This window comes from Pelophylax lessonae (genome assembly GCF_965119305.1).
Source record: "Pelophylax lessonae genome assembly, chromosome: 2".
Classification (NCBI taxonomy): domain Eukaryota; kingdom Metazoa; phylum Chordata; class Amphibia; order Anura; family Ranidae; genus Pelophylax; species Pelophylax lessonae.
This window is the reverse complement of record NC_138769.1, coordinates 560,191,195-560,208,130: the sequence shown is the minus strand read 5'-3', so window position 1 is coordinate 560,208,130 and position 16,936 is coordinate 560,191,195. Positions and strand designations below refer to the sequence as shown.

At 46.1% G+C, this 16,936-nt stretch overlaps 1 protein-coding gene across 1 annotated transcript in view; it reads right to left on the bottom strand.

The window, feature by feature from the left end:
• The window catches only part of CNPY2 (canopy FGF signaling regulator 2), a 43,085-nt gene extending 26,814 nt beyond the window's left edge, over window positions 1–16,271 (bottom strand). The window contains exon 1 of the mRNA XM_082245887.1: window positions 16,153–16,271. Within this exon, the coding sequence (XP_082102013.1) occupies window positions 16,153–16,249 (97 nt within the window). The 5' untranslated portion in view covers window positions 16,250–16,271. The remainder of the gene's footprint in view (window positions 1–16,152) is intronic.
• Window positions 16,272–16,936: the final 665 nt, after the last annotated feature.

The window sequence follows — 16,936 nt, the reverse complement described above, 5'->3', positions numbered from 1 at the left end:
GAGACCAGAACATTCACCCCTTGTAGTAGCAAGTCTTGCATCGCCCCGAAGAGACCTCGCAGGCGATCTGGGGATAAATGCATGTAGGAAGGAAAGAACTTCTCTGGAGGATAAACCTGAAACTAGATCTTGTAGCCAGACCGAAGCAGCTCTCAGAAGGACCCGCTCTTGGCTTACCAGTCCAGGTCCTATTGGAACCTCTGGAGGAGGTCCTTACAGACTTAGATCCCTTGTCTTGAAATCCTGCTTAATGATATCATTCAGGGAGGATCTGAACAGGTGATCCCCCACAAAGGGAAGATCAGATAAGGCCTTCTGGAAAGTCTGGTCCACAAACCAACATTACAGCCATATCCTATGCCGAAGGACCACTGCTGTCACGGACTAGAGACTAATGCCCTGTACACACTATCAGATTATCTGAAGACTTTTGTCTTCAGATTTACCTTTTCTATGTAGTGCAAGGGCCTTCCGGATTGCATACAAATTGAAAGTGTTTAGGTTTGACCTCATATTATATGGTTTTGGTAAGTCTACAGACAAAAGTCTTCAGATAATCTGATAGTGTGTACAGGGCATAAGGAGACATCACAGATGAACTGCAACCCCTGGACCAACTGGTACGCCAGCTCCACAAAGGCAGGGAGAAGCTGTTCCCCCTCCAGATCCTGGCACAAAAGCTTTGCCCACACTGTTAAAGTCTGGGACACCCATGCTATAGTGAACATCGCCCTAAAGACCAATCCAGCCACAGTAAACATGTGGCGAACCAAAATCTTGGCTCTCCTGTCAAAAGGATCTTTTAAAAACCAGAGACTCCTCCACCGGAATAAGGGTGGATTTATTCAGCCCAAAGACCTGAGAGTCCACCACAGGTGAACTGCCCAAATATTCAGACGCCTCAAGGGATACGGTTTATCGAAACGCTTAGGCACCGCCATATAGCGTTTAGGGCAACTTCACTGACTCGCAACAATTTTGTCACAGTAGGCGGGAAAATCTTTGCCACTTTAGAGGATCTGTAGGCACCAAGGGGACCAGCGCCTCTGACGCAGCAGCAGCTGCATCATCCATGTTTAAAATTTCCCACACAGATACAATCAGTGCATCCACCAGCACATTTCATGCACATATGCAAAAAAAGAGGAATCATCCTCATTATCAGAGCACTCAAAGTGCGTGGACTCAGACCCAGTAGGGTTGCTATATACTAAGCTCGCCCTGAAAACATAAGCAGGGGAGGCTGCCTACCTCAGTCCCTGAGGACTGACTGACGCCAGCGAAAGCTCCACAAAAAGACTACCTATTAGACCCCGCAGAAAGGCAAGAGGGTCGCCCTCCATGGAGGACATAATAGGACATAAACCCCTTGGGGGGGGGGGGGCACTCGTCATGACACGGACGCGCAGGCAGAGTACCCACACAATAATGGCTGCTACACTGGCACTAAAAATGAAGCGGCGCCACCCGATTCAAGGGAGGTGCCAGGCTGACCATATGACCCAGCAGGTTGCAGGCGGTGGTCTAAGTTTCGGGGGAGGCCCAGCCACATTTGCCCAGGATTCAGTCTGGCAGATGCCCAGGGAGAGAGTTGGAGGCCACCCCCCAACGGCAGCGCCCAAAGTGGCCGCGTGGCCCAGTAGGCCGCAAGTCACAGCCTAAATTTTTAGGGCGCCCAGCCACCAGGATGCGGGCCCCAGCGGAGCCGACCACCAAGGGCAGTGGGGAAGAAGGCAGATGCCCGTCAGCAACTCTGTCAGCTTCAGCAACTCGGACAGCTTGGTCCGTCAGCCGCAAAGCTGCCATGCATCCTCGCGAGGCGTTTACTCGCCGGCCAGCCCTAGTTCAGTGGGGCTATGTTGTGGCTGACCTAGAGCGTAGTCGCTCTCTCTGGCCGGACTGGGGAGACCGTAAGGATCTAGAATATCCAGTCCGTCGCCCAGTCCAACAGCTCATTGTAGTTCTCACAGGAACAGAAAATAATAAAAGAAGCGAAAAATTCAATTTAAAAAAGGAAAAAATGCCAGGACCAGAGATCCCAGCTAGGAACTAGGTCCTTACTCCTGACTAGGCAGAAAAAAAAAACTGAAGGCCTATAGCAGGAAGTGAGAGTATACCCCCTGGTACTGCCCTATAGGCATAGCCAAACTTTTTTTCCGCCTAGTGTCTTACTCCTGTGGGGGGGGGGGGGCAGTATAAACCCAGGGGTCAAGAAGATATGGCGCTGTGCCCATCAATGAATGAAAGAGAAAACTGCACTTTTTCTTGTGCCATTAAATGCCAGTGACAGGAAAACATTGGCAACAAAAAAATATGTCTGTGACTGCTACAGTGTGTTTGGGTGGCGTGAGGGTCTGGCGGAGGTGGTGCCCGAGCATGTGTGTGATGTCATGGTGCAAGGGAGCCAAGCGGATCTTGGGAAGGTCAGCGGGACGGAAACAAGGCAAGCCGGGAGTGGGACTATCAGTAATGTTTGGACTAGAGTGGACTGAAGGGACCACCTGGCGTGGAGAGAGACCGTCACTGTGACGTTGATGTGTTGGCGAGGTGTCATCATCACTTGTGCTGCTGTACACTTCTGTCTGTGTCACTGTGAGAATCAATTTCCTATGTGTGCGCCTGACCATTCTAATTTCCTGCCTTTCTGATTTCTGTTCCTAAGCTACTTACTTACTATACTGAAAATAGGAAATATGTTTTTTGTTTTAATATCTACCTAAATCACATTGCTAATGGCATATTGAACTTATTTGTAGCCTAAATACTGAAATGTGCACTTAAAATTGTAATTTTGTAACGTTTGGAAATGCCAGTAAAAACTTGGCTGTGTCAGTAAATTTTGGGTGTTGTGTCAGTAAATGTCAATCTGGTAGGTTGGCAACACTGCTTTCACTTCTTGACTTCCAAGCAGCAAAGATTATTTCACCAGTTGTTGGCTATTAGTTATATGTCGTTGGGGCAGGCATATGTAGCCAGATCTCTGAAAGCTGAGTGTGTTATTTAAGCGATACTCACAATGATCGGACAAGAAGCAAGCTATGTAGGAGTTCCAAAAAGAGAACACCAGTTACAGAAAAAACCTCTGAGCTGGTGCTAATTGTTCCCATTCCTATGAAGAAAAGGGAATACGTTTTTTACTGCATACATGCTTCATTCCAGACAAAAAGGCTGACGTGGCTCAGCAGAACAGCGACGGGAAGATGTATCATTACCAGTTGCTTTCAGTGAGACATCTGCCAGTCTAAAGCTAGCCACACAGAAGGCAGTACATGCACTATTGGCAAGCCAAGATGAAGCAACATGTCACAATCTATAGAAATGAATGGTTATTTACCTTTATCTGTCTCAACTTGTTTTGTTGGGAGTCCCCCTCCCCCAATGTAAGATGCTTTCTATCTAAATGAGAGGAGGAGGTAGATTAAGCAGAATTCTTCTACTATAAGATTATGGCTGCTGTAACAGTAGAAATTATATTAAGCGAGGAATTTATTTTATTTATCGGTAGGAAACATGAACAAACAAGCACCTTGACCAATGCAACTGAATGCACCACGCAGAAGCTCTGTCATGCATTGAGACTACACAGGCATTCCCACTTAGCAGGAGAAGCAGGATTACAGTCCACATTTTGGGTCATTTGGATTACTCAGATCTGTTAGTTAACCTACGTCCACACATATGCGCTTTTTTGTGTGTTTACTGTTTTGCAGAAACGCACTATAGTCCATTTACCAGCTGGGGCATTTTTGGAAAGGGTCAGGGACTTTTACCTGCAGCAGATTGCGTTTTGCATGTAATAGACTTCAATAGAGTTGCACCAGAAATGCAAGTGTTGTGTTTTTGATGATTCCCTCCCCCCCCCCCCCTATAAAAACACTGTATATAGCTGGTTGCTAAAGAGCGGGCCAGGAAGGTGGCCACCGCGTCCTTAACAACTAATAAGTCATCAACTATCATCGGGATTCTCCGTTGACAGCTGAATAAAAAAAAAAAAAAAAGGGAGAGAAGAATTGCTGGCCAAAAAAAAAGAAGAAATTTGAAATAAAAACCTGTGTAGGGTTCTCCTCACATGCATACTAGGCCCTTTCAGCTCTGGTATGAATTTGGAGGGGAACCCCCATGCAAAAAACAAAAAGAAAAAAAAAAAACTGTGTGGTGCCCTCCCAAATCTATACCAGAACCTTATCCGAGCATGCAGCCCAGCAGGCCAGGAAAGGGAGGGGACGAGCAAGGAGTCCCCCCTCCCCATAACAAACATGGGAGGGGGTGCTTTGGGGCGGAGGAGCTCTTCCCCACAATCCTGACTGGTGGTTGTGGGGGTCTGCGGGCAGGGAGCTTATCGGAATCTGGAAGCCCACTTTAAGAAAGGGGGCCCCGAATCCCAGCCCCTCCCTCCCCTAAGTGAATGAGTATGGGGTACCCCTATCCATTCACAAGAAAAATAAAAGCAGTGTAATGTTACAAAAAACAAGAGAGATACTTTTGACTAGTGCCTTATTCAAAATGAGGAATGTCCCATGTTGTAGCTCCAACGTCAATCATCAGATCTTCTTTCTCTGCCAATGTCCCGCTGAAAATTTAAAAAATGCTCCTCATCTGATGCCAGCTTTCGCCATTCTGTCAGCTCCAGTGTCTGGCAGTTCTTGTATTGCTATGGGGGTGTGGCCATGCGGTGACGTCACCCTGAGACCCACAGCCCCTGTGACATCATGGACCTGATGTGTCTGTAAACCTTGCTGATGACTCATCGATTATTAAGGATGCGGCGTCTGGCTTCCAGGCCCACTCCTTAGCAACCAGTTATATACAGTGTTTTAAAGGGACATTAAAAAAAAAAAAAAAAAAAAAAAAAAAAACACACAAACCACAAAATGCATGAAAAATGCATGCACAAACGCAGATTTAAAAATGCAACTGCAACCACATAGATGTGAACTTAGACTTAATGTTGCCAAAATGTGTTACAATGTGATCAAATTGGATACAAGTGACCTTAGGCCTTGCTTTGATGGTCAAGCAAGCAGCATTAAATAGACTATGTATCAATATTTTTGAGGATTCTTTTAGTGGAACAGTCTGAAGGCAATTTTAAAGTTAATTAAAATTCAATACCAGGCAAGAAAAAAAAAAAAAAAATAATCACAATTCAGTCCAGTTATAAATTCCTTCAAATCCATGGTGTGCCCATAATTAAATGCAAACATTGTTAACTAAAATCTATAATCCTTTTAATGGGAAGTGCCGTGTGAGTTATAAAAAATAAAATACACTATTTAATATTTTATTAATTAAAAAAAAAGCATTTAAATTTAATTTTAAAAACACAGCTAGTATAAGGAAACAAACTAAACTCGATAATAACCACTTCAGCTCCGGTAGATTTATCCCCCTTCATGACCAGGCCATTTTTTGCAATACGGCACTGCGTTATTTTAACTGGCAATTGTGCGGTTGTGCGACACTGTACCCAAATAAAACGTATGTCCTTTTCCCAAAACAATAGAGCTTTCTTTTGGTGATATTTGATCACCACTGCATTTTTTTATTTTTTGTGCAATAAACAAAAAATGATCGACAATTTTGAAAAACCAAAACAAAAAAAAACGGAATTTTTGTAAAATCTTACCTGTAAAATTCCTTTCTCTGAGTCCTCCGACAGTCGCCGCCATCTTCATATTCGTCACAATGGGGTATTAGACTTTGCTCCGTAGGAGTAGCTAGGCAACAGAATATGTCAATATTAAAGCTTTTAACATATCCCCACCCCAGGGGGTGGTCCCCTCAGTCTATACCCTCCTGCTTCCTGTTTCATACTTCAGTTTCAGTGGAATAGCAGTAGAGTACCTAAACCCCAAAAGAGGGGCGGGGGCGGCGACTGTCGGAGGACTCAGAGAAAGGAATTTTACAGGTAAGATTTTACAAAAATTCCGTTTTCTCTTACGTCCTCCGACAGTCGCCGCCATCTTCATATTCGTCACAAAGCAGTGCAAACATGAGGGGAGGGAAACGCAGCCGCGCCTAAAGGCAACGCAGTCTCCACATCAAAGAAAGTAACCTTACCAAAAGGAAGGAAACCAGCTGGGCAACATGAGAAAAAACTTGCTCAACGGGAGCAATAACCCAGGAAAAAAACAAAAACCCAGGGATAAAAAGAAATCCCAAACAGCCCAAAGGTCCAAAACAAGGGACCCTAAGGAACCGCCGCACTAAGAACCTTGCGGCCAAAGGAAGCATCTGCCGATGCTTGAAACTCCACTCTGTAGAATAGAGTGAAGTTGTGCACGGTCGACCAAATCGCCGCCCTACACACCTGGGCCACAGAAGTCCCATGACGACAGGCCCAAGACGTACTCAGAGATCTGGCAGAGTGCGCCTTCACAGGCATAGGGGAAACTTTTCCCTGCAAAGCATAGGCCTGTTCAATGGCCTGTCTGAACCAATTGGCGACGGCAGAAGCCGACGCCGCTACGCCCTTCCGAGGACCCCCAGAAGGACAAACAAAGAATCCGACTTGCGAAACGATTCAGACGATTTTAGGTAAACCCTAATCGCCCGAACAACATCCAAGGAGTGCAACTCCACCTCCTTCGGATATTTAGACTTCGCGCAAGGCGAAGGCAAGACAATGTCCTCATTGAGGTGAAATTCCGAAACCCTCTTCGGAAAAAAAGAAGGGTTAGGTCGCAAGACCACCTCATCTAAGTGAATGACCAGATACGGAGACTTGCAGGACAAGCTGCCAGCTCCGACACACTGCGAGCCGAAGTGATCGCCACCAAAAAAGTTGACCTTCTTGGACAACATAGACAACGAGATCTACCTGATCCGTTCAAAAGGACCATGGTGTAACACGGACAGAACAAGATTCCAGACCCAAGGAGGCAGAGGCACCCTCCCAGGAGGGACCAGATGCCCCTGAACAAAAGTGCCAACCAAGGAGTTAGATGCCATAGGACGCTGAAAGATAACGGCCATCGCAGACACCTGACCCTTGATCGTAGCCAGCGCCAAACGCTGGCAACACCCTTTCGAAGGAAGGACAACACCCTAGACACCGATTACGGGCGAGGTGAAAACCCCCTGGACTCACACCAGGCAAAATAGGCCTTCCAAGTACGGTAATAGACCTTCCCCGAGGAAAATTTCCTCGCGTCGATCAAAGTGTGAATGACCTCAGGGGAGAGACCCCTATCCCTCAGGACCTCGGTCTCAACAGCCAGGCCGACAAAGCCAGCGACTGTAAAGCAGGATGGAATATCCGCCCTGGAGACCGGAGATCTTCTCGAAGAGGCAGACGCCACGGGGAGTCGACCACCAAATGCACGAGGTCTGCGTAACAGGACCGGCGGGGCCAGTCCGGTGTCACAAAAAAACACTGTGTTCTGGTTCCGAGTTCAACCTGCGAAGGAACCTGGACAGCCATTGAAACGGTGAAAACGCATACAGCAGTCGGTACTGATGCCACGGAGCTACCAACGCGTCTGACGCGTCTGCCCGAGGATCGCGCGGCCTTGCCACGAAGCCTTTTCACCTTGCTGTTAGACGAGACGCGAACAGGTCTACCTCCGGAAGACCCCACTTCGCGCACCACATCTGGAAGACATCCGGGTGGAAGGACCATTCCCCCTGGTCCGGGGACTGTCGGCTTCAGATAATCCGCCTGCCAGTTCTCCACCCCCGGAATGTGAACCGCCGATATCGCTGGGACGCGTGTCTCGGCCCAAGATGGAATGTCGGCCACTTCCCGAGCCGCTCGGGCTCTCTTGGTGCCCCCTTGGCGATTGACGTAAGCCACCACCGTGGCATTGTCCGTCTGCACCCAAACCGGACAGCCCTGCAGCCCGTCCGGCCAACGGTGAAGGTAGAGATTCACCGCACGCAATTCCAGAATGTTGATCGGAAGGGAGGAAACCCCCTCTGACCAAGTTCCCTGGGCGGACAGAACGCCCAGAACACCACCCCAGCCCGACAGGCTGGCATCCGAGGTGACCACCGTCCATGAGAGAGGACGAAAAGACTTGCCCCCCGACACCGCCGGGGACTGGAGCAACCACAGAAGATCCCTTCTGGTGCGATGGCCCAACGAAATCTAGAGATCCAGAGATTGCGGTCGCCAATCCCACCTGGACAGGATCTCTGCTTGGAGACCCCGCGTGTGAAACTGGGCGAAGGGAATCGTCTCGAAAGCCGAGACCATCAATCCCAGACATCTCAAGCGCGTCCGGAGTGACGAGCACGGAACGTCCCTAAGGGACCTGACTTCTTCCTGAAGAGTCCTGAGTTTGTCGTCTGGTAGGAAGATCTGCGCCCGGACCGAGTCCAGAATCATTCCCAGGTAGGGAAGACGAATCGACGGACACAGCGTAGACTTTGGAAAATCATCGTCCAACCACACTCCTGTAGAGTCAGCATCGTGATGGATAGGTCCTCCTCCAGACCCTGGCTGGTCGCAGACCGAACCAGAATATCTTCCAGATACCCCAGGACAGGGATGCACTGGGCTCTCAACAAACCAGAAACCGGTGCAAGCACCTTGGCGAAAAACCGTGGAGCCGAAGCGAGACCAAAAGGTAATGCCACGAATTGGTAGTGATCCTCCGCAATGGCGAATCGAAGGTACCTCTGGTGACGCTCGAAAAACGGGATGTGAAGGCACGCATCCTTCAAGTCGATGGAAGCCATGAATTCCCCCGGAACCAGGGCAGCCACCACCGACCGCAGGGATTCCATGCGGAACTAGCGAACCCGCACAAAGCAGGTCAGAGCCTGCAAGTCCAGAATTGGACGTACCCTGCCCTCCTTCCTGGGCACCGTGAACAGATTGGAAGAGAAACCCCCGAAATCTGTCCCGATGAGCCACCGGAACCGCCTGAGGGAAAAAATCTGCTCTCCGGCCGAGAGAGAAAACTCGATCTTGTAGCCAGAACGAACGATTTCCTGAACCCACCTGTCCCGAACACGGGCCAACCAGGGTTGAAGAAAAACCGAGCAAGCGTCCCCCCACCCCAGAACCGGTGAGGGCGCCCCTGCAGGCCGCATTGCTATGGGCAGCGGGTCCGGACTGGCTGGACTTCTGGTAACCTGACCACGGCTTCTTTTGGGAGCCTTGACCTTTGAACGGCTTGCCCTTATAGTGCGCCCGAAAGGCACGAAAGGACCCCCGAGAGGGCCTAAAAGAAGCATGCTTCTTACCATGAGCAACCTTAGCCTTGCGGGATTGGGGCAAGAGCGTGCTCTTACCACCCGTGATCCCCTTTATCAGTGTATCCAAAGATTCTCCAAAAAAGCCCCTTAAACAAGCGCGGCGAGCGCTGCCCACCGCACACACACACTAGCACAAGTTTGACCCCCCAGGGAGAAAAAAACTCAACTCAGGCAAGGAAATAGGGACAGGGAGGTAAAAACCTGTAAAGACCACCGCTGCTGCTGCTGCCTCGATCAGTGCGCCCAGGGAAAGGAAGCTATGCAACACAGGGCGCTCTATGAAAGCCTATGGAAGGCTACAAGAAAATGGCTGCCCGCAGTGAGACCATGCGGCCGGAGTGAGCGCTGCCAAAATGGCGCCGTTTGGTGCCGAAAACGCCGCTCCTCCACCTCAGTGAAGTGGAGAAAACACACCACATGTATTAAAACATGGTGGACCGCCGCAGCGGTCGCTGTAATGTGCCCCAAACATGAAATAAACATGCCCCACAGCACACAGCCGTTCACACATTCACAGTCTGACACAGATAGTGCAGCACATCCCCCCCTCCTCGCAGCCCACAGCATGCAGCCAGAGAGATAGGGAACTTAACAGTGTGAACACAGGCAGGGTAACACAGTCCCAGACTGACACCCCCCAGACAGACAGGTCCCCACACAGATACACTTACCTCCTAGATGGCGTGGGGAACCCGCACAGGCAAACAAGCCACTGCACATGTGACAGGGAGAGTCCCATCCAGGACGCAACAAAAATGGGGTTGAGAAACCGCACAGCGTCCAGTGAGGTAGCCACCTCACCATAGCATCCCTGCACCGAACAGGGATGGGTCTTTCAATGCGCCAGGAGCGTTACCTGGCTGAACGCTCGAAGGCAGGCTGGGAAGCCACTGACCCACAACCTGCTAACAGGGGGATCAGCCCGAGACTCAGCCCGCACGAATCCTCTTCATCAGAAGAACTAACTAACGCTGACAAAAATAACAGCTAAGTAAAGAGAGAGAAAAAACTCAAACAAAAATCAAAAAAGAATAGAGAAAGGCTGAGACAAAATGCCCCAACATAGAGACATCCAGCTACTCCTGACAAGCTAGACATTGAAACTGAAGTATGAAACAGGAAGCAGGAGGGTATAGACTGAGGGGACCACCCCCTGGGGTGGGGATATGTTAAAAGCTTTAATATTGACATATTTGCTCCTACGGAGCAAAGTCTAATACCCCATTGTGACGAATATGAAGATGGCGGCGACTGTCGGAGGACGTAAGAGAAATATATATTTTTTATTATTTATTTTTTTCCTTCCTTTCTGCTCTAAAACATATCCAATAAAAAAATGTAAAAAAAAAATAATTTCTTGATCAATTTATGCCAATATGTATTCTGCTACATATTCTTAGTAAAAAAATGCCAATAAGTGTAAATCCCAAAAAAGTAACCTATTGGTCAGCTGTCACGCTTATGTGGTCTGGAAAAAGCAGCATGCAATATGTGTCAATATACAAACACAAAAAGTACATAGAAAAGAAAAAAGCAGCACTGTATGAATAATGATGGTGATACTTTTCACAAGTATACAAATGTGCATAAATGAAGCAAAATAGGGTTTTTATATTGAAAATGATCATAGTGAATTAAATTGCTGCGGTTTTTTTTTTCTTTTCTATGTAAATCCCATAAGGTTTGAGCAAAAGTTATAGTGTCTACAAACTAATGGCGGCAATCAGCAACTTATAGGGGGACTACGATATTATGGTGGACAAATTGGACACCTGACACCTTTTAAAAAATCTTTTTTTGGAACCAGTGACACAAATAGAGTGATCAGTGCTAAAAATATGCACAGTCAATGTACTAATGACACTGGCTGGGAAAGGGTTACCATTGGGGGTGATCAAGGGGTTAACTGATGTTTTAGTGTGGTGGGGGTGCTTTTGCTAGCATACCTCCACTAGGTATGGATCAATGTTCCTGCTTTAGAGGAACACAGGATCCATGCTTTCTGTACTGACAGAACGGTAATCTGCCTTATTTACATAGGCATATCGCCATTCTGCCTGTGTACAGAACACACACACATATATATATATATATATATATATATATATATATATATATATACACACACATACATACACACACACACACACACACACACACACACACACACACACACACACACATATATACACACATATATACATACACGGCTTTTTTTCTCAGACAATAGGTGCAGGAACTCCCCTCTTCTGGGTCCCCCCTTGTCTCTGTGCCCTACCCACCTCCAAGCATCGTCCCTCGGTTTCAACCCTACCCACCTCCCAGTACTGCCCCAAGAATAATCTTGTGGTGCTAAATAATTTGTATGGAATTTGTTCTTGTCTAATAACATGAAAATTAGTAAAATAGATCCCCTGGAGCCAGCAACAATAGAACCCTCACACAACAACAATGGACCCCACCCCAACAACAATAGGCCCCTCCAAGCAACAATAGAACCCTCACAAAACAATGGACACCCCCCCCCAACCCAACACACACACACAACAACAATGGACCACACACAACAAAATACCACCCCCAGCAACATTAGACCCTCAACAGCAACAACAGATTTCAAAGGCAGCCAGCATCAATAGACCCTCCAGCAACCAGCAATAATAGACCTTTCCCTTAATAGTAGATCCCTACCAGCAACATAAGACCCTCTCAGCAACACTAGATCCCCCACCATCAACAATAGACCCGACACAAAAACAGATCCCGCCAGTGACAATAGATCCCCTAGCAGCCAGCATTTATAGAACTTCCAGCACACCCCTTGCTATTACATACATTCAGTGCTGGAACTGCGTTCCCCTGCATTCCTGCAGAAAAAAGCCGTGTGTGTGTGTGTGTGTGTGTGTGTAACCTTTTTGTAACCTTGGCCAGATCTGTGCCTTGCCACAATTCTGTCTCTGAGCTCTTCAGGCAGTTCCTTTGACCTCGTGATTCTCATTTGCTCTGACATGCATTGTGATCTGGAAGGTCTTATATAGACAGGTGTGTGGCTTTCCTAATCAAGTCCAATCAGTATAATCAAACACAGCTGGACTCGAAGGTGTAGAACCATCTCAAGGATGATCAGAAGAAATGGAAAGCACCTGTGTTAAATATATGAGTGTCACAGCAAAGGGTCTGAATACTTAGGACCATGTGATATTTCAGTTTTTCTTTTTTAATAAATCTGCAACAATGTCAACAATTCTGTGTTTTTCTGTCAGTATGGGGTGCTATGTGTACGTTCATGAGGAAGAAGAATGAACTTAAATGATTTTAGCAAATGGCTGCAATATAACAAAGAGTGAAAAATTTAAGGGGGTCTGAATACTTTCCGTACCCACTGTGTATATATATAAACACATATACACACACACACATACATACATATACACACACGTGATCCTGCGCAGCGTGGCCGCCCTGTAGCAGTAAATCGGCTATGGGGCGGTCGGCAGGTGGTTAACTTTCCATAAAGCTGGGTATACAGTTCAGTATGAACTGGCTGACTTTAAGTTTGTGTGTACCACTGTCTGTTGAACAGAAGCTGATCTAAAAAACAGCTTCTGTTACACAGTCACGCTGGAAAATCAGCATTCCATCAGCATTTGCAGTCAATGGATAGAGCACTGATCTGTGTATTCTGTCGGAAGGGGGGGGGGGGATTTAAGTCACCCCTTCAGAATACATGGAAGAGATTCCTGCATACACATCATTTGTGTGGATATGGGGATCTGCAAGGTATATATTAAAAAATCACAATAAATATTTATCACATCAGGTGCACCTCTGTTTTTATTGCTCACTGCACATCTCTGTAAGCTCACTGTACAGCAACACTTTATATTGAGCACTTTTTGGAGGGGTTTGTGGAGACCACACCCCTGATTCTTTCAGTTTACTGGCACTTTGCACTTTATATTCACATTGTTTTCTGTGTATCTAGTGATTCTATACACAGTATTTAAAAATTAGTAATTTTTAAGGGTAGCGCCATTATCAACCTTTTTACTTTACATTTCACTTTTAACCCTTGTACCCCAGGGGTTGGTTGGTGGCAGCTTACACCCATTTTAGTTCTTTATTTATATACTCCATAGCGCTGGTCATCCCTATTTTAATAGATACAAACACTGTCCTAACAAAGGGTTAACAATGTAGAAATCGCCCTCCTGCATTGTACATTAAAGAAAGATAGCAAAGACTGTCCCTCACTGATAGACACTTGAGTGCAGAAATTCTTACCATTAGCCACGGCACCACCTTAGAAACATCTAAAAAGGTAATAAATTTAAAAAATACATAAATAAAAACATTAGGTGTGCTGTGTGAATGGAAACACAACTATATAGTGTTTTTTTTCTTAACCACTTAAGCCCCGGACGATTTTCCTGCTCAAAGACCAGGGCCTATTTTGCGATTCGGCACTGCATGACTTTTAACAGACTATTGCGCGGTCGTACGGCGCTGTACCCAAATTAAATTGAGGCCCCTTTTTTTCCCCACAAACAGAGCTTTCTTTTGGTGGTATTTGATCACCTGTGCGATTTTTACTTTTTGCGCTATAAACAAAAAAAGAGCGACAATTTTGAAAAAAATAACATTTTTCACATTTTTTTATATGAAATTCCCCCCAAAAAAATGTGAAAATCTAAATTTTTTAACATTTTAGGCCAATTTGTTTTCTGCTACATATTTTTGGTAAAAAAAAAAATCGCAATAAGCGTATTTTGATTGGTTTGCGCAAAAGTTATTGCGTCTACCAACTACGGGAAAGATTTATGTAATTTTTATTGTTTTTTTTTTTTTACTAGTAATGGCAGCGATCTGCGATTTTTTGTGGCTGTGACATTGCGGCGGACAGATCGGACCCTTGACTGACATTTTTGACACTTTTGGGGGTACCAGTGACATTACTACAGTAATCAGTGCTATAAATATGCACTGTTACTGTAAAAATGACACTGGCAGGGAACGGGGTTAACGTTATTGCTGATCAGTGGGTTAAATGTATCCCTAGGGGCGTGATTCTAACTTTGGGGGGGGGGGGGGGGGCGTGGCTTGTGATGTAACCACAGAGATATACGATCCTACATAGCAGGATCGTATTATCTCTGCAGTTACATCAGGGAGAATGACAGGCGGCTTTGTTTACATCAGCCGCCTGCCTTTCTCTCTCTCCAGCGGGAGATCACGGGTGACCGGCGGACATCGGAGCCGCCGGTCACTCGTACGGGGATGTTAGTGAACGAGCGGGGGTGGGAGCGTGCCTCCGGCAGCGAGCGCTCGCCCCCTAGAGGCTCGTAGGCGAGCGACGTATCCCTACAACGGTTTGCCTGTACGGGGCTGAGTGCCGCAGTAAATAGTCGTGCGGCGGTCGGCAAGCGCTTAAATTTTACTACAAAAGCGGAAATACACTTTAAGGCCTCATGCACACTGGACGTTTTTACAGCTGCTGTTTTTGGCTTTAGACTTTTTTTTTTTGCAGTCAAACTCCCCAGCATGTTATTCTAGGTGTCCATGCACACGTAGGCTGTTATCAGCGTTTTTTGGCAGGGGCGTACACCCCCCCCCCCCCCCCCCAGAACTAGTGGGTTACAAGAGGAGTTTTTCTGCTGTAAAAATGCTCTAACTAAAAAAAAAAAAAAAAAAAAAAAAAAAAAAAAAAAGCTATTCTGCATTTATCAGCGTTTTTGAGCCATAAGCTTTTGTGGCAGTATAGCTTTGCTAAAAACAAAAAGCTAAAAAACACTACAGCTAAAATGCTACTGAAACTCATTCTACAGCTTACGCTACTGGCGTTTTAAGAACGTCCAGTGTGCATGAGGCCTGAGAGATAAAAAAAGGGCCTCCCCTATTGATGTAATGTACTGAGTAGGATGAATGTGGGTGACATAGGACGCTGCAGAGTTAGGCTGACCATACATTGTAGAAATTCCACCTGGTTCCTAAAGACCTGGCCCAAATTAGCTCAGTGGGTGGCCCTGTCAGCTGCCTCCCACCCAACATCCCTCAACTGAAAAAAATAGAAGAAAAATAGGTGGAAAATTGTAAGGTGGAAAATTATTAGTCAAAAAGCAGATTGATCCAATCAGATGCAACCTCTATTTGGGTATTCAGACAGCCAGCGGAAAGGTTTCACCCTGTGGCTATTTAGCGTGGCAGGGTTTATTAATCACTAGACTGACTGAACAATATTACAAATAAAGTTGACTAGTGAGGCCGTTTACAAGTACAGTATGTATTTAAAACTTCAAATGCAGCCCTTGGCTAGAATTAAAGTGGTTATAAAGGCAAAAGGTTTTTTTATTTTAATGCAGAGAAGTACCTTATATACTTACCTGAGCACGATCTCGATTGATTTGTGCATGGGGGAAAGAGACCCTCGTGGCTCTTTCTTTCCTCATTGGCTCAGACATAGAAGCAGGAACCAATGGCTCCTGCTGCTGTCAATCACAGCCAGTGAGGAGGGATTGAGGCCGAGCCATACTCGGAGTGTCACTGGACACAGAGCAGGGCTCGGGAGCGAGCATGCACAAATGCTTCAATGGCCAGCAGCTTGCGATGGGGGGCATGCGACGAAGGGGGAGGAGCACTGGCGGGGGAATCGGGGATGAAGAGGATCAAGGCTGCTCTGTGCAAAAACCACAGAACAGATAAGAATTACATTTATTTAATTTTTTTTAAGGGAGCCTTTACGATCATTTTAAACGTTAATGTACACTGTTGAGTCAGAAGAAGGAACCACACTTCAACTATTTTGAAAGCCTGGAAACCCCCATATTTCTTGATATGAAAGACAAAAGTGAACAGTGGTTTGCTTTTTATTTCATTTTAAGTGGAAAACCGCTTAAGTAGAATATACCTCCATTAAAAAAACAACAACAATCTTCCCCATTTATGTCTTACCTCCACAACGTACATCCTGTCCTCTTCTGGCAAGAGCACACGTGAGAAAGGAGACCAAAACAATTGGTAGAAGCCAGTGGACGCTTGGGGTAGCCATTTTTATAAAAGAGTCAACACTCAAATCTGCACATTAATGTAGAACAAACACAGCACATTAGTGGGTGAAGGTACAAACATCATTCTTGTATTTTACAGCACCAAAAGCTGGCAACACACAGTCATATTTTGCTTATATTTTGTCTGTTATTCAACACAAATGCATTAATAATTATGTCAAGGGAGATCCTGTCTGAATGAATAAAGTAGTATTTAGGCAGACTGTAAAGAGTGTAGTCAGTTCTAAATCTGAAATCAAGGAAAATATGAAAAAACAATGCAGTTAAATAAAAAAACAAAGTATTTTAATGCAGCTTGTGTAAGTATCAGATATTCTTGATATCAGCCTCCTGAAATCTGCTGTAGAGAAGCCCTTAAAACGGAACTCCAGGAATTTGGCCACTTTCCAAAGTGTTCTGTGTATAACCAGGGGTTAAGTCCAACGAGGTGCATGTGCAACAGCAAGGTCATAAAGAAATTGATGAGCGAGTTTGGGGTGGAGGAACTTGACTGGCCTGACTTTAACCCAATAGAACACCTTTGGGATGAATTAGAGCGGTGACTGCAAGCCAGTCCTTCACGTCCAACATCAGCACCTGACCTTCTGGAAGAATGGTCAAACATGCCCATAGACACACTCCTAAACCTTGTTTCAGCCTTTCCAGAATAGTTGAAGCGGTTATAGCTA